The 27,492-nt window shown below is 47.6% G+C and overlaps 1 protein-coding gene across 1 annotated transcript in view; it reads right to left on the reverse strand.

Moving 5' to 3' along the window:
• Window positions 1–554: 554 nt before the first annotated feature.
• MYH11 (myosin heavy chain 11) overlaps window positions 555–27,492 on the reverse strand; it is a 91,577-nt gene continuing 64,639 nt past the window's right edge. The window contains exons 24-41 of the mRNA XM_081889442.1: window positions 26,569–26,706; window positions 24,602–24,897; window positions 22,549–22,761; window positions 21,388–21,532; window positions 20,026–20,232; window positions 19,402–19,506; window positions 19,157–19,309; window positions 17,803–18,051; window positions 16,425–16,637; window positions 15,490–15,702; window positions 13,632–13,793; window positions 12,179–12,307; window positions 10,524–10,612; window positions 9,585–9,708; window positions 8,194–8,402; window positions 7,477–7,585; window positions 4,931–5,103; window positions 555–1,289 (exon numbers count right to left, since the gene is read on the reverse strand). Of these exons, the coding sequence (XP_081745568.1) occupies window positions 1,145–1,289; window positions 4,931–5,103; window positions 7,477–7,585; window positions 8,194–8,402; window positions 9,585–9,708; window positions 10,524–10,612; window positions 12,179–12,307; window positions 13,632–13,793; window positions 15,490–15,702; window positions 16,425–16,637; window positions 17,803–18,051; window positions 19,157–19,309; window positions 19,402–19,506; window positions 20,026–20,232; window positions 21,388–21,532; window positions 22,549–22,761; window positions 24,602–24,897; window positions 26,569–26,706 (3,072 nt within the window). The 3' untranslated portion in view covers window positions 555–1,144. The remainder of the gene's footprint in view (window positions 1,290–4,930; window positions 5,104–7,476; window positions 7,586–8,193; window positions 8,403–9,584; window positions 9,709–10,523; window positions 10,613–12,178; window positions 12,308–13,631; window positions 13,794–15,489; window positions 15,703–16,424; window positions 16,638–17,802; window positions 18,052–19,156; window positions 19,310–19,401; window positions 19,507–20,025; window positions 20,233–21,387; window positions 21,533–22,548; window positions 22,762–24,601; window positions 24,898–26,568; window positions 26,707–27,492) is intronic.

Consider the following 27,492-nt stretch of genomic DNA (forward strand, 5'->3'; position numbering starts at 1 on the left):
TGGGATTTTGGGCTGTGGAGAGAAATCTCAGATTCTACCCTTGAAATATGCAATATTGTTGACTGCAGAATTCAAACATGTTGGAAAGTCCTTTGGGTGGTGGGAACTGGCTGCATGAGGAGATAGTGTTTTATGCCATTGGAGGGGTAAAAATTTAACAACTTACTGTTCCTTTTCATTTTGCCCTCTGTGTGTTCCCAACCCTCCCTGCTTATGGCATTCCACCACCAGTTAGAGCCTCTTTAATCTTCTGGAAACTTACTTTTGGAAACGGTTATTTTTTGTTCCTTTGAAGGAGATTGAGTACACATTTTGCAGTTTAGTGTTCAGTTGGCAACACCACGCTGCCAGAAGCTCACCTGAAAAACACCAGTCAGAATTGGGAGCACGCTTGCCCCATGAGGTTTCCTGTGACTGTTTTAAAACAAGAGCAAATCTCTTGTCGTCTTTGCAGGCTGGCTAATGTTTCCTGCCTAAAGCTGGGAAACTCTGCTTAAACCTAATACCGTTCCCTCTGCTCACATCAGCCCAACAAAACTCGAGAGCAGCCCCAGTGATTTTATAAACCTTTATTAGTGTGTATTTAAGCACAAAATCCATCTAGAACAATAACAGTTGATTTAGTACTCTTCATCCCCCCCCCCAAAAAAAAGTGATGAAGGAAGGCACTTTGATCTTGTGAACTGGCTGGAGGGAGTTGGAAGAGGGGGGGTGCACAATCTGGGTGGGTACCTGAAACTTTACCAAGGAGAAGAAAGGAACAGGTAGCGAGATTAGGGAAGAGGCCAGAGGCGAAATAATTTTTGCCTTGCTGTTGTTCTGTAATAAAAGGGGGTGTTTTTGGTCACCCTGCCCTGTTGCGTTAGTCTCTTAATGAAGTACATTCGCTCTGGAATGATGCCCGGCAGCGGGCAAAAAGAACAGCAATTCTGCAACAGCTAGGAGGGTTGGTGTGTACATTGGAGTAAAAGGCAGCTGTGCTCTCATCAAGGCCTCAAGGGAGGTGCCAATATGTCTTTTGGATCAACAAAGCAGCATACAGTGCTACAATTACCCCTCTTTTATACCCCCCCTGTTTTCTTTTTTGGTGCAGAGTTAAAATCAGCAAGCGTGTTTTTTAAAACATTTTTTTAAAAAATCATTATTATTCACTGGCTTTTGTTCCGTTGAAATCCCCATCCCGGGCGTCTGCTTCATCTTCCGACCCTTCGGCGTTTTCGATCACACGACGCCCACCGCCACCCCCAGATCGGCGCGAGGGGGCGAAGGAGGATGGCTCGTTCCCACGCCTGCGGTTAAAGGAATGCGGAAAAAGAAGGGAGGAAGAAATGGGAATCTAGCAGCTCGTTGAACTTTTATACCACCCTCTGGCCCTTAGAAGCAGGGAAAGGTTGAAGGTATAAGCCAGGGGTAGCCAACCTGGGGCCCGTGCGCGAACTAGATGTCTGCAAGGATGCTCTCCCTCTCCCCCCACCCCTGTAATGATGCTTGAAAGCAGCAGTCTGTGATGGTGTGTTTCCCCCCCGGTTTGCAAATGCACCCCCAAAGGTTGGCAACCCCTGCTTTTAGCAGGCTGTAGTTTGCAAAGCAGCTCTACCCACTAGGCCAGTCTGCTCCCTGGTGGGGGGCGTGGAGGGTTAGTTGGCTGGCTGCAAACAGAATTAAAAAGCATCATTCTTGGATCAGGTGTGGGGCTACATGCTCAACTTTTATTCTGACATAGAGGGGTGGGGTGCAGCTACAAGTGATGCAGGTAAAAGAACTGTTATAAAAGACCAGGAGGACTAGCAACTTTCTGCTTGGAGTGACGATGCCAGAGGACTAGGCGAAGCTGAGAATGGGGTGGAGAGCCTGACGGCAAGACTATACCTTCGCTTTCTGATGGCAGACCACCTCTGACTCCAGAATTTTTTTCTAACCTTTCTCAGCTTCGAAACAAAGCTGCCCTCCAACATCTCTTGGGGGATTTTAAGCAGTGGTTGGACGGCCATTTGTCATGGATGCTTTAGTTAAGATTCCTGTATTTCAGGGGGCTGGAAGGGGATCCCCCCCCCAATTCTGCCATCTTGCAGTAGACAGTTCCATAAATCCATTATGCGTTATGTGAATCTACCGCAAGCCAGTTTAATTTCGATGACCCACGCTGTTCTAGCACTGCTCTTTTATCTGCTTTCTCCCAGATATTCCTCATTTTTTAAAACCTCCACTGAGTCACCCCTTTGTCAACCCCCCTCCCCAGTGCAAAAAAACCCCCAACCCTACAGAACCCCAAATGTTACATAGCCTGTTCTTAGGCTGGGGCCAGTTTTCAAATGCCATGAGCATTTCAGTTACATTTTGTCCCAGCCTTGCAATATATACAGGGAGGGTGATATGGGTGCAAATGAATGGTTATGCCCACATCCCTGTGCCTATTGGGAAGAGGAAGGGGACGGGGACCAGAATCTGTGTAGCAACAGCTAAGCAAAGCACGGTTTGTTTCCTTGCAAAAAGAGGACCTACAAATATTACAGAATGCAAGTGGTTTTCCTGGGCTGTCCGTCAATGATTGGCAGCGGAAGGAGCTCAGGACACCTGAGCAAGTTCCAGCATTGAGCAATTAAGCGTATCAATACTGCTAAGGCGGTCCCTAGCTGTGGTTGGGGGTGTGCATATCGCTAGCTCAGTGCTTCGCCGTTTTCCGTGCAAAAAGGGTGCAGGTGACACACAACTCAGCGGCGAGTTTCTAGCCTTCAAGGCAGGACAGTGCATTTTGATTTGGTGCCAAGTGAATGCACACAGCGGTCAGTTAATAGGACTGCACCCCCCCAGTTCTCAGGTAGTTCCTACAGAAAAGCAGCCCAGAGGCAAGATGCTCAAGCATCGTGATACATGACTATTGCCTGGAACGCAGTGCGCCATTCTGCTCACACCCGGCAAATGGCTGGTGCTTGTGGTTTTTTTGCAAAGGCAGTGAGCATTCAACATGATTGTCCGAGAGGAGAAAGTAGGGAAGGAAAGTAGGGGAAAGTAGGGAAGGAAGGCTATGCCAAACTCTTAGCGTTTTGTGAAACGGAGCACAGATTTGCAGATGTTCACGAAAGAAGGGAGGGAGGCAACAAAGCAAAAATCTGTAATATTTGTCTCTTTTGCTACAAGACATTGACATCTAGATATCCAAGCCTTCAGAGTTTGCAGAAATCTCACATGGGTTTTATTCGGGGCAAAAAGGAACAGAGGGTGGGGGAATGGGATTTGATTTGATTTGATTTTTTTTTTTACAAAACACAAGGGGACTGCAAAGATGAAGGCATGGTACCTGCTCACTCACTGCGAAGGTTCTGGGTTCCCTCTGAAAGAGAGAAGGTATCCCAAGCAGTTAGCTGAAGGAGACACTCAACATCTGTTTGCAGGAAGGGTTATTTCCAAGTCATTTATTGGTTTTTGTTTTTGTTTTTTTAAAAAAAACAACACTCTGTTCATGCTCTGCCAGAACAGCAGTCGGGAGCCTCTGGTCCACAGGCCTAATTAGCCTTATTAGGAATCCTAGTTTGGACCTCTCCTGGCCACCCCTACCCATCCCATGTCATATGAAGTCATGTGATGGTCAGGTGAAGAGACAGGTGCAAAGGGGTCTTAAAAGGCACTCCTAATTTGTCCTGGGAAGCGGAGTTTCTATACAGGGCCATTTAAATAGGAATTTGCTCCTGTGTGGAGCTGATCCCTGCTGATATGGAGCCCAGCCGATCAGTGCTAACCTCGAGCTGCACTCAGAGCAGCTGAGATCTTCCTTTGCACCAAGGCTTAATCTCAAGCAATGCTACTATGGAGAAGAAGTTCACCTGGCGTCAAGGTGATTGGCAGGGGCCACACAGCCACATTAAGGTGACTTAATGGAGAGCTTAGGAATCTAGCCTGCTGCCTGCAAAAGGTTTCTCCATCCCAGTGCTAGATGGTAAACCTTTCTGTGTGTTTTGTGTGCTACTCTCTTAATTGCAGGGGGGGTGGAAGGATCTGCCCATTTTGGTTCTCCCACTTTCTCATTTTTCTCCAATCTTAAACTCGGTGCTGCACATTTTGTAGCAATTTCCATTTTATTAAAAAAAAAAAACAACCTCGTGAAAACTCATCAGCGTTCAAGCACAAATGTTTCCTAATAAACACATTTTAAATATGAAATTTTGACAAGCTGTCTCCCTTAATATAATCAATTTTCCCTGCTATCTTCGTTTTTACGCATACTTCCCTCTAATAGATACATTTTGGGTAAATGTTGCATTGCAAAATTTGGATACGTGCAAATTTTGAAGGCTAGCTGTGTTCCGGTTTGCATGCTGCTTCAGAAAATGCAGACTGGGTAGATTCAGCTCTGAAGGTACGGTACACAGAATTGGATTTCTCCTTGCTAAATGCAAGAAAAAATGGGCAGCGGAGAGGGAAAAGGTAGCTGGCGCCCTAGGATGCTTCCTTCCACCGAATCAGACAACCGGTTTGCAGAGGCTTGCTGAGCTCACAGGTTGATGTCTTTCACAGCCTTGCCTGAAAATGCTCGGGACTGAACCTATGACTTTTTGCGTGCAAAACGGGAGCCTGACCCCTGAGCTATGGCCCTTCATAAATGACCCCCAACTGCTCCCACAGCCAGGGCAGAGAGGAGCCACAAGCTATGGCAGCGATGGCATCCTAACTGAGCCTTACGGACCAGCTCTCTCATATGTTCTAAGTTCCATCTGTGGGCAGGGAACAGAACATAGAGAGGTGCGTTGACACTCCTAAGTGGGTGATTCCATACACCAGAGTCGATACTCATCAGAGAAGCAGGACCTTATTCAGGCAGAGGGCTGCGTTCTCACATGCGCAACCTTCGGGGTATATATGTCAATGGTGCATTCTCCTCTCTGCTTTATGGCACTACCACCAACGGGAGGAGGTTGTGGCAGAGAGCACTCACCTGAGTTTGTTCTTCAAGGCGGTCACCTCCCGCCCCATGGCCTCGTTGCTCTCGGTGGCTTCGTCCAGCTCCCGCTGCAGCTTCCTGCGGTTTGCGTTGATGCGCTGGGACTCCTCCTCGGCCTCCTCCAGCTGCCTTTTCAGCTGCTTGACGCGAGTGCTGGCCTTGTCAGCCTAAAGGAAGACAGCAAGGCAAGGAGGGCATCAGATGGGAACCCAGAGTTGGCGCCCTCAGCCAGCCTTTTGGCTGCTCAAACTTTCCTGGATACCTGAAACCCTAGGACCCACGTACCTACGGGACTGCCTCTCCTGGTATGCCCCGCAGAGGACCTTAAGGTCCACAAATGACAACACTTTGGAGGTCTCAAGCCGCAAGGTGGTTAGATTGCTCTCAACCAGGGCCAGGGCCTTTTCAGCTCTGGCCCTGACTTGGTGGAATGCTCTGTCACAAGAGACCAGGGCCCTGCGGGACTTGACATCTTTCTGCAGGGCCTGCAAGACAGAGCTGTTCTGCCTGGCCTTTGGTTTGGACTCAGTCTGACCCTTAAGTTTTCCCTCCCCTTACGGTTTTGATCCATGGGCTACTTTTCAAATGAGGCTGCATTTTAAATTGCATTTTAACCTGTATTTTAAATTGTTCCCCCCTCCCTATTATGTTTTTATTTTAATTTTACTGGTGTTAGCCGCCCTGAGCCCGGCTCTGGCCGGGGAGGGTGGCGTATAAATAAATTTTATTATTATTATTTATTATATACCTGAAGGAGCATCTCCACCCCCATCATTCAGCCCTGATGCTGAGGTCCAGCTTCGAGGGCCTTCTGGCGGTTCTCTCCCCGTGAGAAGTGAGGTTACAGGCAGAAGGCCATCTCGGTGGCTCCCATCAGATGTCAAGCAGATAAACAACTATAATGACTTTCAGAAGACATCTGAAAGCAGCCCTGTATCAGGAAGTTTTTAAGGGCTGGTCTTTTAGCGTGTTTTTATATTCTGCTGGAAGCTGCCCAGAGTGGCTGGGGCCACATAATCAGATGGCTAGGGTACAAATAATAACATTTATCATCACCATCAGCTCTAATGTAATGCGCACCTTTTTGGGCCAAATTACGTCGTGGAAATTAGGGTGCATTTACACTTGCCAGAAAATATTTTTGTTTGTTTGTTTCAGGGTTTTGGAAATTGAGATGTGCTTGGATTGATATAAAAGATGCAGGAGGAAAAGGTTAATTTATAAGGACCCACAAAGGGGACGAGGGAAGTACAGGAGATTCTTTGGAATCTTGTTTATATGATGGTTGTTGGATAATTGATTGTAAATTTTTAAAGCCTGAAAAACTAAATTTTCAAAAAGAAGAAAGAAAGAAAATTGAGATGTGCATGAGATTTGATGGTGCATTAGATTCGCCAAAATATGGTATTGTTCTCTCTCTTTCTTTCTTTCTTTCTTTCTTTCTTTCTTTCTTTCTTTCTTTCTTTCTTTCTCCCCCCCCCCCAATAATCTTTATTAGTTTTCCGGTTGCATACTCCACATATACATAATGTGTTGCATTTTACATTTACAGTATACTTTCTCTTAAGTGCTGACTTCCTCCTTCCTTCTTCTGTTTTTTTATATCACATATAATTTTATCGCATTATTTTCATCCATTTTGTATATTGTTATTCATTTTCCATATTTGTCCATAATATAAGGTAAAGGTAAAGGTACCCCTGCCCGTACGGGCCAGTCTTGCCAGACTCTGGGGTTGTGCGCCCATCTCACTTAAGAGGCCAGGGGCCAGCGCTGTCCGGAGACACTTCCGGGTCACGTGGCCAGTGTGACATCGCTGCTCTGGCGAGCCAGAGCTGCACACGGAAACGCCGTTTACCTTCCCGCTGGTAAGCGGTCCCTATTTATCTACTTGCACCCGGAGGTGCTTTCGAACTGCTAGGTTGGCAGGCGCTGGGACCGAACAGCGGGAGCGCACCCCGCCGCAGGGATTCAAACCGCCGACCTTTCGATCGGCAAGCCCTAGGCACTGAGGCTTTAACCCACAGCGCCACCTGCGTCCGTCCATAATATATCCATAAACAAATAAATCCTCCTGTTTATACAATCCTTGTTGTCTGTCTGTATTCATTTACAATGACTGTTAGTTATATTACTCTCCTTATACATTTTGCTTCTTATTATTTTCACTATCCATCACTTTCCCGTTATGAGGTTTATTTCCAATTCTACTGGTTTCACTATTTCATCTTATCTTTCCTATATACGACATAAATTTTCCCCATTCTTTTTGAAATGTTTCCTCGCCCTCTTGTCGAATTTTCCCTGTTAATTTGGCAATTTCTGCATATTCCATTACCCTCTGTCGCCATTCTTCTACTGTTGGTATTTGCTGTTGTTTCCAGACCTGGGCTGGCAGTAACCTCGCTGCTGTTGTTGCATATAAAAACAATTCGTTCCCTTTCAACCTTCCAGCAAATCCTTCATATCAAGCCCTCTTCCCACACTGCCTTCTGGTTTGACTTCTCGGCTAGCCCACAACACGTGACACATCAACACACCTGGTCTTTGTACTGTTCTGCTTGCTTTCTTTCATCCTCAACCTGCAGCAGGACTTCCTTGAGCTTCTTGTCTTTCTGGCGCAGGGTCTTTGTTGCTGTTTGCTTTTCTCTGTGGAGCAACGGAATTGAACGGGAAGGTTAAAGGTACTAGTCCCCATGGAGGAAAGTTGTGGCTGGGAAGATGCTCATGTGGTGAAGGGAGTCACAGGGAAACTGAGCAGGATTCAAGGGCAGAAAAATGCAGTTCTGTTAAAATCTTTCCAGCTTCCCTAAGAGATGAAATTGCTTTAGATTTCAGCTTGGACACTGGAATATCAGTAACTGCTTCTGCAAAGGAGCCGGGCACACCACAATTTGCACTCCTGAAGGAATATTTTTTAATAATAATAATAATAATAATAATAATAAATGGTGAAAAAACCCCAGAAAGTATGTTTATGTATGTGTGCACACACATATATGGTAATGCACAAAGAATTTCTTTTTTAACCATTTTGGATATATTTATAAAATCATTCAAAAGTATTTCCCAGAAGTTAAGGCAGTTTGTGTTGTTTAAAAGCACTCTGCTTATATTTGCATAGAACTGTTTCTTTTAAATTTCATGCAGACGTTCACAAGCACACCTCCTGAGCAATGAGAGATTATGACATATTTATGTCCAATTCCAGCACGCACCCCTCCTTTCAGCACGTGGGCAACCCCAGCTGCCAGTACCTGGATTCCTGTTCCAGCTGTTCCTCCAGCTGTGCAATCTTGGCTTCCAGGGCTGTGATGGTGGCCTTGAACTTGGATTTGACGGCTCCCTCCATCTCCTGCAGTTTGGATTTCAGCTCCTTGTTCTGCCTCTCCAGCTGCTGCCGGGCGCTTTCGTTCTTTTGCGCCGCGGTGCGCTCGGAGGCCAGTTCGTTGTTCAGCTGCTCGGACTGGAACCGACAGATGGGAAAGATCAATCAAAGCAGGGTGGGGAAAACAAGTCTGATTAGGGGTGGCCAAGCCTGTCCTGTTCAGTTGCTCTCTGGCCCCGTCTGCGCCAAACATTTAAAGCAGGATCACAGCACTTCAAGCAGCCATCAAAGAACCCTGGGAACTGTAGTTTGTTAAAGGTGCAGAGAGCCATTAGGAGGCACTCCCAGAACTACAGTCCCCAAACTTCCCAGGGAAAAGGGATTATCTGAGAACTGTAACTGTGTGGGGAATAACAACTCTCAGCACCCTTCAAAAAACTACATCTCCCAGGATTCTTAGAGGGGAAACCATGGCTGCTTAAAGTGGTATGGTAAAGGTAAAGGGAGCCATGACCATTAGGTCCAGTCATGACTGACTCTGGGGTTGCGGCGCTCATCTCGCTTTATTGGCCGAGGGAGCCGGCGTACAGCTTCCGGGTCATGTGGCCAGCATGACTAAGCCACTTCTGGCGAACCAGAGCAGCGCACAGAAATGCCGTTTACCTTCCCGCCGGAGCAGTACCTATTTATGTACTTGCACTTTGACGTGCTTTCGAACTGCTAGGTTGGCAGGAGCTGGGACCGAGCAACGGGAGCTCACCCCTCCGTGGGGATTCGAACCGCCAACCTTCTGATCGGCAAGTCCTAGGCTCTGTGGTTTAACCCACAGTGCCTCCCTTATATCATTAACCCCAGTTGGTGCATGTACAGGCATACCCTGGGAGATCATTGCCTGTTCAGTTCCAGCCCGCTGCAATAAAGCGAACAATGCAACAAACCGAGTCGCATAATTCTTTGGGTTTCCCAGTGCATAATCAAAGTTATGTTTGTGCTATACTATAGCCTGTTAACCCGCATCCTCACAAGGAGCAATATCTGTGGGGTGCAATAAAGCAAAGTGCAATAAAACAGGGTATGCTTTCTTCTCCTATGTGCTTTATTAAAGTTTGCATTCTTTTCGATGGAGAAATGCATTGCGAAATGTGCAGAGAAGCATGGATTTTGAAGGACAGCTGCATTTTGGTTTGGGAAGTTGCTGAGTGGGGAATCTGTTCTACTTCTCATTTGAAGCAGCTGTGAATAGCAAGCAAAATTATTTTTTGCTTTACTTTTCTTGCAACTCCCATCCTCCTTGCAGAAATCAAAGTGTCTGCAACATACCTGCTGGACAGCCTTGCGGAAGCGGTCGCTCATAGCTTCCATGTTGCTCTGCTCCTCTTCCAGCTCCTCCTCTAGCTGGGAGATCCTTGCTTCAAGGCGCCGCTTCTCATCCTGGAGGCTGGTCCTACAATCATACGGTGTCAGGGGCTGGTCAGAATCGGATGCCAGAGACTGCTCTGACTCCGAAGATGGGGGAATGCAGACAAAGACAGAGCAGTCTCTAACAGAGAATGGAGAATTTGCTCCCCTCTTCCTTCAACGTTCCCAGCAGCCAATTCAAAGTCAGACTGCACATTCAGGGGAAGAGTTGGACAGCTTTGAGATAGTAGCTAGGCAACCAGGAGGGAGGGAGCATTTGGGAGACTCTTCATTCAAGAGCGGTGGGTAATTCCCTCCCTCCCCTCGAACTCAGAAGTCTGAAAGGGTTAAGGAACAACGGAAGCACAGCGGAGGGAGAGCTGACTGTTGGTGCGCTTCTTGCTGCGGAAGGGGAGGGGATTCAGAGTGAACAACTGATATCCTGATGGAGGGTGGGCCCAATGCTGCTCTCTGTATATCGTTGTAAATAAAACGGACTATAAACCTGTCAGAAGCTCATTAATTCTTATCGGAAGCTCACAGAGAGAAGGGGGAACTCCCATGCCTGCCAAAAGATGCACCAAGTCCTCTATTTAATTTTCATTTCTTTGAAAATTTGACACCAACTTTTCATCCCCAAAGACCCAGTCAAATGAGCAGGGAATAATAATAATAATAATAATAATAATAATAATAATAATAATAATAACAACAACAACAACAACAACAATCACCAATGTCATATTTGGGGAGGGTACTGTGTAAGGCACCTTTTATACTTTTTGTTTGGACAAAATAGCAGCAGTGAGTGGAATTGGGCACATGGTTCTAGTAGCCTCCAAATCCCGGCCGGGAACTTACCTCCCAGAAGCAGAACTTGCCAGCTCTTCAGCCAGATCGTCCTTCTCCTGCTCGGCTTGTTTCCGTGCCCGTTCCGCAGCTGCCAAATCCTGCCAAAGGAGGCAAAATTGAGCCCCTCACTCGACAAAGCAAACATGTCTACTCTAGATCCAAGGCTGGGTGGAAGTTAGATCTACTCATATACCTCTGGGAGATTTGCAGTAGATCGGCAAGAGTTTCCAACTTGCAAATAGCAACTAGCAACAGCAAAAACTAAAATAAGTTCTACCCATCTTAGATTAAAGGTAAAGGGACCCCTGACCGTTAAGTCCAGTCGTGGACGACTCTGGGCTTGCGGCACTCATCTCGCTTTACTGGCCAAGGGAGCTGGCGTTTGTCTGCAGACAGGTCATGTGGCCAGCATGACTAAGCCGCTTCTGGCGAACCAGAGCAGCACACGGAAACACTGTTTATCTTCCCGCCAGAGTGGTACCTGTTTATCTACTTGCACATTGATGTGCTTTCGAACTGCTAGGTTAGCAGGAGCAGGGACCGAGCAACAGGAGCTCACCCCATTGTGGGGATTCGAACTGCCGACCTTCTGATCAGCAAGCACTAGAGGCTCAGTGGTTTAGAACACTTGGCGGGGGGACAGAAACCAGGAGTGGCTTTTTATCGTGGTATGGGTCACAATTCCCTGGCTGAACAAGTGCTCCCCTGTTCCTTAGAGCAGGAGAGGTCACACATTTAACAATTGGTTGTCCTCATAACTTGGTGGTTTTTTTTACATGTGGTGAACTCTGGCTGAACGTATGAAATGCATTTCTCTGCCCACTAGTGCAAGGGCCCATCTGCCATCATATGGCAGCGCTTAAATCCAGTGCAACAGTTGTGTTAGTGGAAGTCTGCTGGTTCCCGTTGTGCAATCTGTTGCACAACCTTCGGTAAGGCACTTGTGTTTTCCCTTGTGCAACAACCTTCCTCAAGTGCAAGTTTAAAGGGCCTTTAACTTAGCAGAATGTGGCATTTGCCCTCATATGTGTGTGACATCATACTGGGTTCATAAGGAAAGTCATTGTAAAATGACTAACCAATGGGAACCCAGGGAGCAGAGTTAACTGTGTATAAGGTTGAAGCACAGAGGTTTTTTTAGGAGAGTTAGAGTTGTTGAGAAGAGTTGTCTGGAGTTAGAAGAGACAGATAAGAAAAGTCTGTGGGTTGGGCTAGTCTGGGGGGAGAGAGTGAGAGAATTTGTTAAGAGAAGCCAGTCAAACAGTTGAGATAATCAGTCAGAAGGTATTAGGATGTATAGGCCAGTAAAGAAAATAAAGTTAAGATATTGACAAGAATAATAATAATAATAAAATTATCTGAGAAGCCATAAACTTGTTAATGTTTGTAAAATAAACCTGGGGTTTTTTGGTTCACTTTTAACAACTGACTGGACTCAGTGTTCTACCAGAGAGTAACTGGCTGGTGGCAGCAGGGAAGCAAGCACAGTGGTGGCACAGGGATCAATAGACCATTAAACGTACGGGGCCCTGTGTGATCGCCACACAGAGCTACATTAGATACATGCCATGTTTTGAGAGTATACCCTTAACTGTAGCCCTTGGGCAGACGCTGAGCTAGGCCATCCCTCAAGTTCTAGCCAGGACCCAGATTCTCCAGTTTACCTCTTGAACTTGCATCAGCTCCGCCTCCAGATTTTTGGCTTTCTTCTCGTTTTCTCGGGCTGTTGCAAAGACTTCTTCCCGGGCAGCCCGGGCATCTTCCAGTTCACGCTGGAAGTCCTTCATCTGAGCCTGGGTGAAAAGAGACACTGATTTAGGATGGAGCCTCATCCGCATTCAGGTTCAACTCTTTCTCAGCATTGCCTTCCACCTGATGGGATGTTTCAAGGATCAAAGAAGAGAGTCTGAAGTTTAAGAAATAGGTGATTAGGGCATGGGGGGGGGCATGATAATGGTTTATAAAAGGATGTGAGGTGTTGAGTGGGAATCGCACCAATCTATCCAGTTCTCTCAATTTCTGTAGAAATATGCAATTACAAAAAAAAAGTCCTCATGAAAATTCAGCATTTTGGGTACGATTTCTTTTAAAATATGCATTTGTGTGCTATTTCCCCTGCAGATCTACACATTTTTCGCAAAGGGATCTAATAAAACACTTTTTTAGTACAGTCGTACCTCGGATCCTGAACAAATCGGCTCCTGAACGGTTGAAACCCAGAAGTGAGTGTTCCGGTTTTTGAACAATTTTCAGAAGCTGAACATCCGGCGCAGCTTCCGATTGCTACCAGAAGCCAAGCTTTGGTTTCCAAACGTTTTGGAAGTCGAACGGACTTCCAGAACAGATTCCGTTCGACTTCCAAAGTATGACCATACATTATTTCTACTAATATGTGCATTTTGATGCACACTTAATCCTAGCACATGCATTTGTGGCACACATTACTTGGCTGAAGAACTGCATTGCAAAAATTTGGAGAAATGTGAATTTCAAAGAGTGGCTGTGTTTCGGTCCATGCATCATTTCGGAAAGCAAGAATTAGGCAGGCTCAATTTTAAAGGCAAACCAAGCTGAATTTCTCCCCCATCTCACTAGGTTTGGAGGGCCCTTCGGCAAGAAACCCTCCAGCCCACCCCTCTGCCTCAGTCTCTCCCTCCTAACTGCAGTGGATCTAGGAGGCTCTTGTCCTTTGGGCAAGAGTCTCCACCCCCATCTTTCTGCCGGGACGCTGAGGTCCAGCGCTGAGGGCCTTCTGGCAGTTCCCTCATTGTGAGAAGTGAGGTTACAGGGAACCAGGCAGAGGGCCTTCTCGGTAGTGGCACCTGCCCTGTGGAACGCCCTCCCACCAGATGTCAAAGAGATAAACAACTACCTGACATTCAGAAGACATCTGAAGGCAGCTCTGTTCAGGGAAGTTTTTAATGTGTGACATTTTACTGTATTTTTAATCTTTGTTGGAAGCCGCCCAGAGTGGCTGGAGAAACCCAGCCAGATGGGTGGGGTACAAATAGTAAATTATTATTATTATTATTATTATTATTATTATTATTATTATTATTATTAGGCCCCCGGCAGACACCCAACCCTCCTGGGTGAAAGCAAGTGGGTTGCCCTGACCTGGAGCTTCCGCAGCTGCTTGATGGCTTCGTCCCGGGACTTGTTGGCGAAGTCCAGCTGGCCCTCCATGTCCTTGATGTCCACCTCCAGTTTCTTCTTGGCGGCAGCGGCCAAGCCCCGTTGCTTGCGCTCATCTTCCAGTTCCACTTCCATCTCGTGGAGCTAAGTAGCAGCAGGGAAGCAATTGGAAAAGGTTTAGATGTGCGCCATGGGTTGAGCTAGATGACCCTTGGGGTCCCTTCCCGCTCTGCAGTTCTACGATTCTGTGAAAGGCACTGCTCAGTGACTCATGGCTAAATGTGTGGAAGGCTCGCAGCACTTCCTCAAACAGTAAACACGCTAGGGGGAGAAAGCGGGCAGTGTTTGACAAGGTCCTATTCTTCAACTACTTTTCAGGAATATCTAATCTATTTAAGAGCTGTACAATGGAGAGGTGGTTGCGAGCGATTAGTAAAAAGGTAAAGGGACCCCTGACCATTAGATCCAGTCATGGCCGACTCTGGGCTTGCGGCGCTCATCTTGCTCTATAGGCCGAGGGAGCCGGCGTACAGCTTCCAGGTCATGTGGCCAGCATGACTAAGCCACTTCTGGCGAACCAGAGCAGTGCACGGAAACACCATTTACCTTCCCACCAGAGTGGTACCTATTTATCTACTTGCACTTTGACGTGCTTTCGAACTGCTAGGTGGGCAGGAGCTGGGACTGAGCAATGGGAGCTCACCCCGTGGCGGGGATTTGAACCACCGACCTACTGATTGGCAAGTCCTAGGCTCTGTGATTTAACCCACAGTGCCACCCGTGTCCCTTGCGAGCAATTAGGTTTCCCCAAAAGGCCTTTGGGTTGTAGATGCTGTCCAGCTAAGTTCATTTGTTCGTTCGATCTTTCAAAGCATTTATAACATGTTCTTTAGCCAGAAAAGCTCACAAGCGGTTTACAGATCAAGAGAAAATAACATGGTCCTTACTCTCAGGTCTACATCTGAAAAAGGAGATGGCACAAAAGGAAACCAGGATGGGGAGAGAAGAGGAAACAAGCACAGACAGGCCCCAAATATCTTAATATTTAAGCTAAGGTTACCTGATTATTTTCAATGAATCTGGGGACACTTTTCAACTTAAATAGGAATGATATGATTTTGTCAGGGGACTGATTTGTAAATCCGGGGACTGTCCCCAGGAAACGGGGACGTCTGGTAACCTTAATTTAAGCGGCTTTTATAATGCTGAGCTTGGATGGAAACAGTTTTTTAAAAAGCAGTTCACAGGAGCTGCAAAACTGCAGCTGCCTGTTTGTTTTGCTGGTTAAGTGCATGCTGCAAAACTATGTTGTCCTCCCCTGTCCACACACACACACTTCCATATTGAGTTCTGCTCAGTAGGTAGTAGCTATCTGTTAAGTTGTGGGTGAACATATCAGACGACACAGTGATTCTTCAAACAGCTCTTGTTTATTCACAGGCCAGGACAGAACTGAACTGAAGGGTTCAGTCAGCCTGCTTATATAGAACTCCAGTACAATGTAACTGTAACAATTTTCTAAAACTATCCAATCACTGAACATCACTTTCGATCCCTTATTTGCATAACTATCTACAGTATCCCCCTGCTGGCCCAGGGTGAGAACTTCAGTACATAACACTACCAGAAGCCATTCATGTTCAGATATCTTCCAGCCATCAACTGGAGGAGGAATGTTTAGGTTTTGGACAGCCCAACGCCTAGATTCCATGCTGGTCTTCCTCAAGCTGGTGCTCTCCAGCTGTGGTCCAAAACTCTAGAATACCCCTGGCCCTGTGGGGAAAGGTCTCCTTACCCTCTGAGGCTACGAGAAGATAGGTGGTGAGATGGAAGCACATACCTGCTTCTGCAGCTGCCTCCTCTTCTCTTCGTTCTGCTCATCCCTGGCTTGCAGGTCTCTTTCGAACTGTCCTTTCAGCGCTTGCATGTTCACCTCCAGCCTCAGCTTTGCATCCTCCGTCGCCTGGAGCTCGTCCTCCAGCTCCTCCAACTGGGTCTTCATCTCTTCCACCTGCTGCTCCAAGGCCCGTTTGGATTTCTCCAGGTCATGGACCTGTTGGGAACAGGAGGCAAAAAGGCAGGCCGAGTGACGAGGGAGGATCGAGGGGGAGAACTCACCAGCAGTGAATGAATAAATAAGGCAAAAGCAAAACCAGGAAATGTGATGACTGGGCTCCCTTGGAAAGAAAAGTCACTGCAAACTGATAATCCACTGGCAAATATATGCACGTGTGTTTTTACAAGATGCATGTACTGTATTTTTCGCTCCATAAGACACAATTTTTTCCTCCTAGAAAGTAAGGGGAAATGTCTGTGCGTCTTATGGAGCGAATGTGTGGTCAATCGCTGGCTCCCTTTCTGGCCCCGCCCCCTTGCCCAGGCCTCCATTGTTGAATGTTCTGCAGACGGAGGCTGTTTGTTTCCCCAGCGACATGTGACTGGCTGATGAGATTATCTGTCTGGAAACTGTAGAAACGGCTCCCTTTCCTTTCCTAAAGAAGCTGCAGAACTGTGAGTTGAACCCCATAAAAACAGGATTTTCCCCCTTTGCAAAGTAAGCTCATCAACTTTGAGCTGATCCTCAAAAAAAAAAAGAGCTTTTCCCCTTTGCAAAAGAAGCTGCACAACTGTGAGCTGAACCCCCCAAAAATGGGGCTTTCCCCCTTTCCTCCTCTAAAAACTAGGTGCATCTTATGTCAGGTGCGTCTTATGGAGTGAAAAATATGGTAAGTGAATTGTTTCAGGCAGGTCAGCAGGCCCTTCGAGGGAACTTACGTTCTTGCCGACGTCATCTTTGGAGCTCACGAGATCTTCCATCTCCGCTTTCAACAGCTTGTTGGTTCGCTCAAGTTCCTCCTTTGCTTCCAGGGCCTCCTCCAGAGCCCGGGAGAGAGACAGGGCCTTTGTCTCCTTCTCCCGAGCTTCAGCCTCTGCGCGGTCTCTTTCTTCGGCGTATTTGGAAGAGATGTTCTTCTCCTCTGCTAGCATCTGCCAAGGAACAAGATGCTGGTGAGTTTCGGGTCTCAGCAAGGAGGCCATCGCTTTGATTCAGGGGCAAGAGGGCTTTCCAACAGCAAAACAGCTCAGAGAAATTGACTGCTTATGGGGTAATATAAAGAAGGAAATCATCATCAAAGCCCAAGCTGCACTGGACAGGAAGCAATAAAGGAAAGCTTCCAGGAGGAAGCATTTAATTAACATTGCAGGGGGATTTCCTAAACAGAACCTATTTGTGAATAGCATGGAAGGGTTTGTTGTCTTGGGAACAGGCACTGCTGGTTATGATAGCACTATATTAAGTGCTGTGCAAAACCTCAGTAAGCAATGAAGGAAACAAAAGCTGCAAGGAGGAAGCATTTAATTAACATTGCAGGGGTCCCTTTCCTAAACAGGACCTGCTTGTGAGTGAACAATATGGGAGGGATTTTGCCGTGGGAAAGGTTATTGCTGGATAAGGGGCACATCAATGGCAACCCAATCCTATTAACGTTCGGTCATTCTGGGCACAGTGGACAGCACAGAAAGAGAGCATGCAGGGCTGTGATGGCCTGGGAATCTGATTCAGAAGCTGAACCTGAGGAGTCCCAGCCTGCACAGGAGTCCCCGCCTCCAGGGCCGGCTGAGCCAGGGCAGGGGCTTGGATCTGAAGGGCCTGCACCTGTGCCGGGTCCTAAGGAGCAGACACCAGATGTATCCACTCTGGCTCCGGAGGTGATTGAGGACCCATTGCCTGCAGGTGCGCCTCTCCCAGCCCTGTCAGGGGAAGGTGAAGCTGCCCCTGGGTCCAGTAACCCTCCAGCCTCTCTTGAGCTACAGAGGCTCAGGGCAGAGAGGCAGAGGGAACTGGTTTCTCCCAGGAGGAGTGCTCGCCTTAAGGCCAGGACAGGCGGGTCACCTGTGGGCAGGGACCACCCCTGGCCTCAGAGGAGATAAAGGCCAGTCAGCCCAGTCCTAGGTTGTGGGAGCAACGACGTTGGAAACCTGTTTCTGCCAGCACCCAGACCTGTTCTTCCAGAGTTCCCGACCATGCCCGGCTTCTTACTTTGGACCCCGCTTCCCCCTTGGTGGACAGTCTCCAGACCCTCGGCCCAGGACTGGACTTTGACCACGCCTCACGGTACCCCCCCCCCGGGACCAGCACATGGGCTCTTGCCTGGTCAAACTTCTTCTGCTTCTTCTCCAAGTTGGAGACCATCTGGCGTTGGTTGTCCAAGTCGACCACCAGATCGTCCAGCTCCTGCTGAAGCCGGTTCTTTGTTTTTTCCAGTTTGTCGTACGAAGCTGCTTTCTCCTCGAACTGCTGCGTCAGGCCTTCGATTTCCTTCTGGAGCTTCTTCTTCCCTTCCTCCATGCCCTCGATGGTGCTGACGTACTCCTGGAGCTTCCGCTTGGAGTCGGAGAGCTGCAGTTTGGGGTTCAGAGAAATGTAAGCCCTCCTGACACCCAGCGCCCCAACCAACGCAGGTGCAAGCAACTTCCCTGTGAATGTGCAGAATCAGCTGATCCAACAGCATTGTGGGAATGTAGAGATGGGTCCATGTACCCTTCCAGCTCCCTCCTACTGGCCCTCTGTTTGGGGTTTCTAACAAACATGGGGAAGCTGTGGCTCTCCAGAAGTTGTTGGACTACAATTCCCATCATCCCTGAACACCGGGCTCCCATTATCCCTGTGAGCATGGATCCTGGTTGTTGTCGTCAGGGGCATACCTAGGGGTTTGGCAATGGGCGACGTGAATGTGAGCCCAACCTTGCCTTGGGTTTTCTGGGCAGTGAGCCGTGATCTTTCAACCTGGAAAATGGGAATTTGGAACAGCCTGCCTCATAGCAGGTGTGCACGGTAAGAACCTGAAGGGGTTCTGTTTTTTTTTCCTTCAACACCCAAAGTGGATAAATTCAGCTTAACTACTGCAATGCGCTCTATGTGGGGCTACCTTTGAAGGTGACCCGGAAACTACAACTAATCCAGAATGCGGCAGCAAGACTGGTGACTGGGAGCGGCCACCAAGACCACATAACACCGGGCTTGAAAGACCTACATCGGCTCCCAGTACATTTCCAAGCAAAATTCAAAATGTTGGTGCTGACCTTTAAATCCCTAAATGGCCTCGGTCCAGAATACCTGAAGGAGCGTCTCCACCCCCATCGTTCAGCCTGGACACTGAGGTCCAGCTCCGAGGGTCTTCTGGTGGTTCCCTCACTGCAGGAAGCCAAGTTACAGGGAACCAGGCAGAGGGCCTTCTCAGTAGTGGCACCTGCCCTGTGGAACATCCTCCCACCAGATGTCAAAGAGAACAACAACTACCAGACTTTTAGAAGACATCTGAAGGCAGCCCTCTTTAGGTAAGCTTTTAATGTTTGATGTATCACGGTATTTTAACATTTTGTTGGAAGCCGCCCAGAGTAGCTGGGGAAGCCCAGCCAGATGGGTGGCATATAAATAATAATAAATTATTATTATTATTATTATTATTATTATTTATTATTATTTATTTAGTAATGGTCAGAACCTGCACGGTCAACGTTGAAATGTGCCTCTCCAGGTTCTGCTTCGCTTCCATCTCTTCCTCCAGCTGGTCCTGGATGCTGTTCTTCTCGTCCTCCATCTGGCGAAGCTTTGTGGACAAGTTGAGCTTCTGGCGGGTTTCCTCCTGGAGCAGTTCCTGGGGGCAGCAAGAAAGCAGAAGCCTTCGCTAGTGAGTCTTCCCCAAGAATCTCTCTGAAAAACCTCAGTTTGGCTTGCGGTGGTACTTACCTGAGTGTCCTGCAGTTGAGACCCCAGAGTCGCCACGTCCTTCGTCAGCTTGATGGTCTTGCCCTCTGCTTCGTTCAGCAGCCCCGTCACGTTCTCAACCTCCACCTGGAACGGAGGTAAAGGGACCCCTGAATATTAGGTCTAGTCATGACCAACTCTGGGGTTGCGACACTCATCTCGCTTTACTGGCCGAGGGAGCCGGCGTACAGCTTCTGGGTCATGTGGCCAGCATGACTAAGCTGCTTCTGGCGAACCAGGGCAGCACATGGAAATGCCGTTTACCTTCCCCCTGGAGCAGTACCTATTTATCTACTTGCACTTTGACGTGCTTTCGAACTGCTAGGGTGGCAGGAGCAGGGACTGAGCAATGGGAGCTCACCCCGTTGTGGGGATTCGAACCGCCGACCTTCTGATCGGCAAGTCCTAGGCTCTGTGGTTTAACCCACAGCACCACCCGCGTCCCTTACCTGGAAGGGAGAAGAAGAGCAAAACAAAGCAGTGTTTGGATTAGCCTGATCAGCACTCTTCTCACAGAAAATAATAATAATAATTTGCTAGGCTCATGCATCCTTTTTTATTTTTAAAAAAACTACAAAAATGGAAAAAGGGACACTTCAATCTCACCTGCAGCTTGTGGACTTTTTCGTTCAGCTCTGTCCGGACGCGCTCCCCGTCTGAAAACTTGGACTGCAACTCCTGCAGCTGCACTTCCAGCTTCTTCTTCTTGTTCTCCACCTCCTGCTTGGCCTGGTTGAGCGACCGGACCTCACTGCTCAGGTCAGCGTTGTCCTTTTCCAGAGTCTGCTTGGTCTTGTCCAGGTTGGCTTTGGCCTGAAAGCACAGAGGACATTCGGCGTTTACGTACGCAAGAAGGGACCCAGAGTTGGCAAGTCTTCCAGCAACGTGGCAGCCATTGATCTCTTGGATACATCAATTTCACCACCATTCGATTGCACTTCTTTAATCTGACCTTTACACACTGGGTCAGTGCGTCTGGCTATAAAACAGAAGGTTGCTGGTTCAAGTCCATCCTATGGGCAGGATTCTTGCAGGGGTCCCTTCAAACGCTACAATTCTATGATTCTATGATTTTATGAATGTTTTGGAGACCCGTCCTATTCTTGTCACCGGGTTTTGTTTTAGACTGTTTAAATACAGTTGTATCTTGGTTCTGGAATGCCTTGCGACTCAAACGTTTTGGCTTCCGAACACCGCAAACCCAGAGATGAGTGTTCCAGTTTGTGAACGTTTTCTGGAAGCCGAACGTCCGACGCGACTTCTGCTTGAGTGCAGGAAGCTCCTGCAGCCAATCGGAAGCCACACCTTGGTTTTCGAACATTTTCAGAAGTCGAACAGACTTCTGAAACGGATACCGTTCAAGAACCAAGGTACGACTGTATTGTGTTTTAAATTGTTCAAGCCTTCCTGGGGAATATATGGTGAAGAAAGAGTATGGAATAATATATCAGCAGCAGCTTTTCATTATTTTTTACTATTTGACATCCAGTATCATTAACTCTCACACCTGAGACAAAAACATGCAATGTAAAGTAAACTAAAGCATGCGCAGATTATGTTGTTATCAAACCCGTGACCAAAGACGTTTAGGAATTATGTCTGCCTATTCATTCTGTCTGTCCTGAATTTTGTACCATTCAGGCCACTTCTGCATTTAAAACACTGTGCCCAGAATGCATAGACTGCAGCGGGTGCTGAGAGTTGTTAGGAGACACACGCCCACACCCCTCACAGAACTACAATTCCCAGAGTTCCATAGGAAGAAGGGTTGATTGCTCAACCACTCTGGTATAAAAGGGTGCATTAAAAGGCACAGAGCGAGTGTGAGCTCTGTTGCAATAGCTGGCCCCGAGTTCTAGTCTCCTTGCAGGAGTCCCAGCAGTTCGCAAATTCTGGCTCTGAGAGGGCACAGCCATGCCCAAAGCAATGCCCTGAGTTTCTTTATATATTTCCCTGCTTGCTTGTTACCCGTTTGAATTGTTCCAGCTGCTCCGTCAGCTCTTCCACAGCCTGCGTGTGCTTCTGCCTCATCTCCTGGACCTGAGCTTCGTGGGTGCGGGTCTCCTCGTCCAAGGCTCTCTTCAGGATGGTGACCTCCTGTTCCCGCTTTGCTCTGAAAACAACAGCACAGATTTTTTTGCCATCCCAAACGACATTATTTGGGGATACAGCCAGCTCCGCCATCGCCTCCAGGCTGGGAGGGTTGCAAATGTATTCCAGGAAACTTAAAGAGGATTTGAAGTCCTCTTGCGCCCTATTGCAAGACAAACCATACGCGGCCCTCAAGTCCTTTCTATGTGGCCCTCGGACCCTCCCCATGGCTACACACGTCGCTGGACCCACATTGCACCTAGAATGGTGAGTCATTTTGGACTCAAATATGGCCAGGGAGGCGCAGGTCAATTCTGTATCCAGGTGTCTACCAGCTCCATCTGGTACACAGGTGGTGCATGCTCTGGTTATCTCCCGCTTGGACTACTGCAATGCGCTCTACGTGGGGCTACCTTTGAAGGTGACCCGGAAACTGCAATTAATCGAGAAAGCGGGAGCTAGACTGGTGACTGGGATCGACCGCCGAGACCATATAACACTGGTCCTAAAGGATCTTCACTGGTTCCCTGTACATTTCTGAGCACAATTAAAAATGTTGGTGCTGACCTTTAAAGCCCTAAACGGCCTTGGCCCAGTATACCTGAAGAAGCATCTCCGCCCCCATTGTTCAGCCCGGACACTGAGGTCCAGCTCAGAGGGCCTTCTGGCGGTTCCCTCCCTGCAAAAAGTGAGGTTCCAGGGAACCAGGCAGAGGGCCTTCTCGGTGGTGGTGCCCTCCCATCAGATGTCAAGGAAATAAACAACTATCTGACATCTGAAGGCAGCCCTAAGTAGGGAAGTTTTTAATGTTTGATGTTTTGTAATGTTTTTAATATTCTGTTGGGAGCCGCCCGGAGTGGCTGGGCAAACCCAGCCAGATGGGTGGGGTATAAATAATATATTATTATGATTATTTTTATTATTATTAGCTGGCAGAAAGCAGTCTGAACTTGGTGGGACAGCACCCCAGTTGCCCTGCCATGCACCAGCCTCCACCACAGGGATGGTGTCCACTTTCCGCTCCTCTCCCGTCCTCACCTGAGCTCCTGCTGGGTGGCAGTGCTGTCCAGGGTGTCTTCCAGCTCTGTCTTGAGAGCCTCCAGCTCCTCGCCCAAGTCCCGCTTCTGCTTCTCGGCTTTGTTCCTTGCGGCGCGCTCGGAATCCAGGTCCTCCTGGAGGTCAGAGATGTGCGCTTCCAGCTCGCGGATTTTCTTCAGCGCGTTGTTTTTCTGGCCCGTTTCGTCTTCAAGCCTGGGAGGGTGGGATTTTTAGAAGACTTTTTTTAAAACAAAAAAATTAAAGGAACCAACATACTTAGCGGTAGGTAGTTTGTTATTAAGGCACAGATTGCTCAATCCGAATACTACAAATTCCCCCATCCCAACGGGTCTCCCAGAACCAGAAGAGGCATGAAAAGGGCAGAGAAGAGGTTGGCAATGTGCAAGCCCAGTCTCCAATTGCTGGGGGGAGGTGTGAAGAGGAGGGGACTTAGGCAGCTGTGGGAAGGCAGGGACTTTCAGTCTCGGCAACTGATTAATGAGGCAAGACCTACTAGAGATGAGTTGCTGTGCTCATTAGGCCCGACACTCCTGTACAGAACATGTTTTTGCTAATACAGTGGTACCTTGGTTCTCAAACGCCTTGGTACTCAAACAACTTGGAACCCAAATACACTACTGCAAACCCGGAAGTGCTGCAGTTTGCTAACTTTCTTCGGAAGCTGAACATGCTCTGTTTTCAGCACTATGCTTCTGATTTGAGTGTTACGCTGAGGTCTGTCTGTTTTTGTTATTTATTTTGTGTTTTTTGTACTTGCGGCTCTTTTTGTTTTGTTTTTGTGACTGTGCGGAACCCAGTTCAGCTGCTGATTGATTGAATGTGTGACTGCAGTACACTGTTTATTGCTTTCATTTTATGGATCCATGGTCTCATTCGAGAGTAAAATTCATGTTAAATTCCTGTTTTTGGGGGGTTGTTTTCCAAAGTCTGGACCGGATTGATCCATTTTGCATTACTTTCTATGGGAAAGCGCTCCTTGGTTTTAGAAGGCTTTGGCTTTGGAACGGACTTGAGAACCAAGGTACCACTGTAAAGAGTTAACTCCAGCTTGCACGGTGTGATTTACTGCTGGCTTGCTCCTGACAATGTGGCCTTCGGGATGAATAGATTTCCCACCCCAGACACCAGTGGTCTAACCTGGGACTTTATAGATACAAAGGAGATGCTCCGCTACCCCTGAGCTATTGCAGGAGTGTGAATCATGCTCCTGGGGGCTCGTTTTGGTTTTCCCCAGGAGGGCAACAAAAGCATGCAGTGGTTTCAGCAGAGAACAGCAACAGCAAATCCTTTGTCATGCAAACATGATCCACGAAGAAATAAAAAAAATATTAAGAATATCATATAGTAAAAGGCCAGAGGCTTTCCTTTTAGGAATTTTAAATGACGATATTCCAAAAGACAAAACTAATTTTTTCTTATACGTAATGTCTGCAGCAAGAATCCTGGTGGCTAAGTACTGGAAAGGGAATCAGTTACCCGCTAGGGGAGAGTGGCTATGTAAGCTCTCTGAATACTTAGAATTAGCCAAATTGACAGACATAATAAGACAAAAACCAAAAAGTGAAGTAAAAAAAGAATGGGAGTGCCTAAATGAATACCTCAAAAGTCAAGGTTCGAGGGCAGAAAATTTGGCTGGGTCTGGAATAACCTTGTGAAGTGAAAGGATATGAAAGAAGGATTTATATCTAGATGTTAGGATAGAGAGGACAAAGAAAACAGGAAAACAGGAAGACACAATGAGAGATAAAGGAGGGGCTGTGGGATTGGTGGAAGTCAATGTCTTATTGTTTTAGTGTTTATATTATTAACTTGTAAGATATGGATTTGAGTTTTTTTGTTTTGTTTTTGTTTTTAGTTTTCGATTGTTGTTTTGTGTGTGTTGTGTATTGCTATTTTTTGATATCTTTCGTGTTGTTGTTGTGTGGAAAATACTAATAAAATTCATTTAATTTAAAAAAAAAATCCTTTGTCATGCAACCATAGTCCTAAATTACCAGCCATCAGCTGGGGTCCCTCAAGGACTTGTCCCCACCTGGCCAGGGCCGCCTGGAGCTCTTCTTCCTTTTTGGCCAGCTGCATCTTCAGCTCCGCAATCTGGGCTTGGAGATCTGCGATCTGCTCGTGGAGGTCGCTCGAGTCGCCCTCCAGCTTCCTCTTCATCTTCTCCAGTTCCTGCCGGCACTTCTCTTCTTTCTTCAGGCGGACTTCCAGTTCCGAGATCATGGACTCGTGCTTGTTCTTCAGCTTGGTCAGGTTCTTGGCTTTCTCTTCCTCTTCTGCAAGGTTGGTGGTCAAGTCGCTTATCCTCTCCTCGAGAAGTTTCCTTTCCTATGGAGGAGAAGAGAGGGACGCGCACACACAAAACCAACAATCAGAAATTGCATTTAGTTTGCATGAACTTACTAAGGAAAAAACTGGCATTGCTAAATGTGCCACATAATACTCATTCTGCATTTGTGAGAACTCACTGCCTATTAACCTCAGACAGCCACTTCTGCTGTACTCTTCTCAGCACCTACTTAAAACCATTTTGTTTAGGCAAGTCTATCCAGACATGGGGGACGCGGGTGGCACTGTGGGTTAAACCACAGAGCCTAGGACTTGCCGATCAGAAGGTCGGCAGTTCGAATCCCTGCAACGGGGTGAGCTCCCGTTGTTCGGTCCCTGCGCCTGCCAACCTAGCAGTCTGAAAGCACGTCAAAGTGCAAGTAGATAAATAGGTACTGCTCCAGTGGGAAGGTAAACGTCGTTTCCGTGCGCTGCTCTGGTTCACCAGAAGTGGCTTAGTCATGCTGGCCACATGACCCGGAAGCTGTACGCCGGCTCCCTTGGCCGATAAAGCGAGATGAGCGCCACAACCCCAGAGTTGTCCACGACTGGACCTAATGGTCAGGGGTCCCTTTACCTTTATCCAGACATGGATGCCTCTATCCATCCATTAGACCTCCCAGTATGTTTCCGAGCACAATTCAAAGTGTTGGTGTTGACCTTGAAAGCCCTAAACGGCCTGGGCCCAGTAAACCTGAAGGAGCATCTCCACCCCCATTGTTCTGCCCAGACACTGAGGTCCAGCACTGAGGGCCTCCTGGTGGTTCCCTCATTGCGAGAAGCAAAGCTACAGGGTACCAGGCAGAGGGCCTTCTCGGTAGTGACGCCCGCCCTGTGGAACACCCTCCCACCAGATGTCAAAGAGATAAACAACTGCCTGACATTTAGAAGACATTTGAAGGCAGCCCTATTCAGGGAAGTTTTTAATGTGTGACATTTTAATGTATTTTTAATCTTTGTTGGAAGCCGCCCAGAGTGGCTGGGGAAACCCAGCCAGATGGGCGGGGTACAAATAATAAAATACACTATTATTTATTTATTTAAGCTATTGTCTCACTCACCTTCACCACAAAATCCCAGGGTGGGTTGCAACCAGACATATCACACAATATGAAAACCACCATTTCAATCAAACCAAACGACATCGTGTCAGACAGCAGAGGTGATCTCACAAAAACGACACGCAAATCTTAAATCGTCGAAGGCCAAAGAGGAGCTTCTTCAGCAAAAGGGCGGGAACTATGGGTGGTATTCAACGAATCTGTACTTCTGGCTGTGTGACAGAACATCACCGCCTTCTCCTACCCCCCCTAAATCTTCTCTCAAGGGTTGGGGGGGAACCCTCTACAAATTTAGGAGGTGCACAGTGAAGGGGAGTACTGCTGGGCAGCCCAGAGTGCTTGCACTTGCAGAACCTTTTAGCTGGATACAGCTCTTTGTAATGAAGGTGCCAGGCGAGCCTCTGCAGGGAGGGAGTTCCACATTTTGGGAGCTGGCACAGTGAATGCCCTCTCCCAGTCTGCCAGCCCCCATGTTACTGTGACTGGCAGAACCACCCAGAGGGCACCCTCTGCCCCCCTCAGTCGCTTAGGATTTCAGCAGGTCTTTCCCTCACCACCACCTTAGCACTGACTCTGAAGAGCAGGGCGTGGTTTGCTCAGCAGCACGGACCTTTGTGAGTTTGTTGTTCTGGTCGTCCATCACCAGGATGTCGTCTTCCATCTTTTTGATCTTGGCCTCCGCAGTTACTTTCTCCAGCTGCAACTTCTGTCTGGCAGCTTCCTCTTCTTCCAGCTGATCCTCAAGTTCCTGTTTGGGGGTTCATGGGAGGTGGAAGGTAAAAAAAAGGGGGGATGTGAAGTTTATGTATTCATTTGCTTCTTCAGATACAGTGGTATCTCGGGTTAAGAACTTAATTTGTTCCGGAGGTCCGTTCTTAACCTGAAACTGTTCTTAAGCTGAGGAACCACTTTAGCTAATGGGGCCTCCCGCTGCCACTGCGCCACCACCGTGCGATTTCCGTTCTCATCCTGAGGTAAAGTTCTTAACCCAAGGTACTATTTCTGGGTTAATGGACTCTGTAACCTGAAGCATATGTAACCCGAGGTACCACTGTATTTTAAGCACCACCTGTTAGGCAAGCATGTGAACTGTATGGCAATTGGGGCTGGATTAAGATCCTAGTATTGAAAATATTACGGTGCCCCCCTCAATATGTAATTCTACACACACACACACACACACACACACACACACACACACATATATATGTGGTGAGTCTTTTAAAAGAGGCCCTGTGGAACATGTGTACTGTGTATCCACAGGGCCTCGTTTAAAGGACTCAGTGTGTGTGTGTGTGTGTGTGTGTGTGTGTGTATTCAAAATGACACAAAATCTACGTGTAGGCTGAAATTAAAAGTAGCTTCTTTCTAGATTCCCTAGATGACTACTTTGATGGGTTGGGTTTTTATTTGAAATATCAAAAGCTTTCTATAATTTTTTTTGCGTGTGTTCCTGCTTTACTAGAGCTTAGTCTGCCTATTGGGTCATGCAGCCCTGAAAGTACTACCATAAAATCCAGCACACACAAACACA

The sequence above is a fragment of the Podarcis melisellensis genome, assembly GCF_964234715.1.
Source record: "Podarcis melisellensis genome assembly, chromosome: 14".
NCBI lineage: Eukaryota > Metazoa > Chordata > Lepidosauria > Squamata > Lacertidae > Podarcis > Podarcis melisellensis.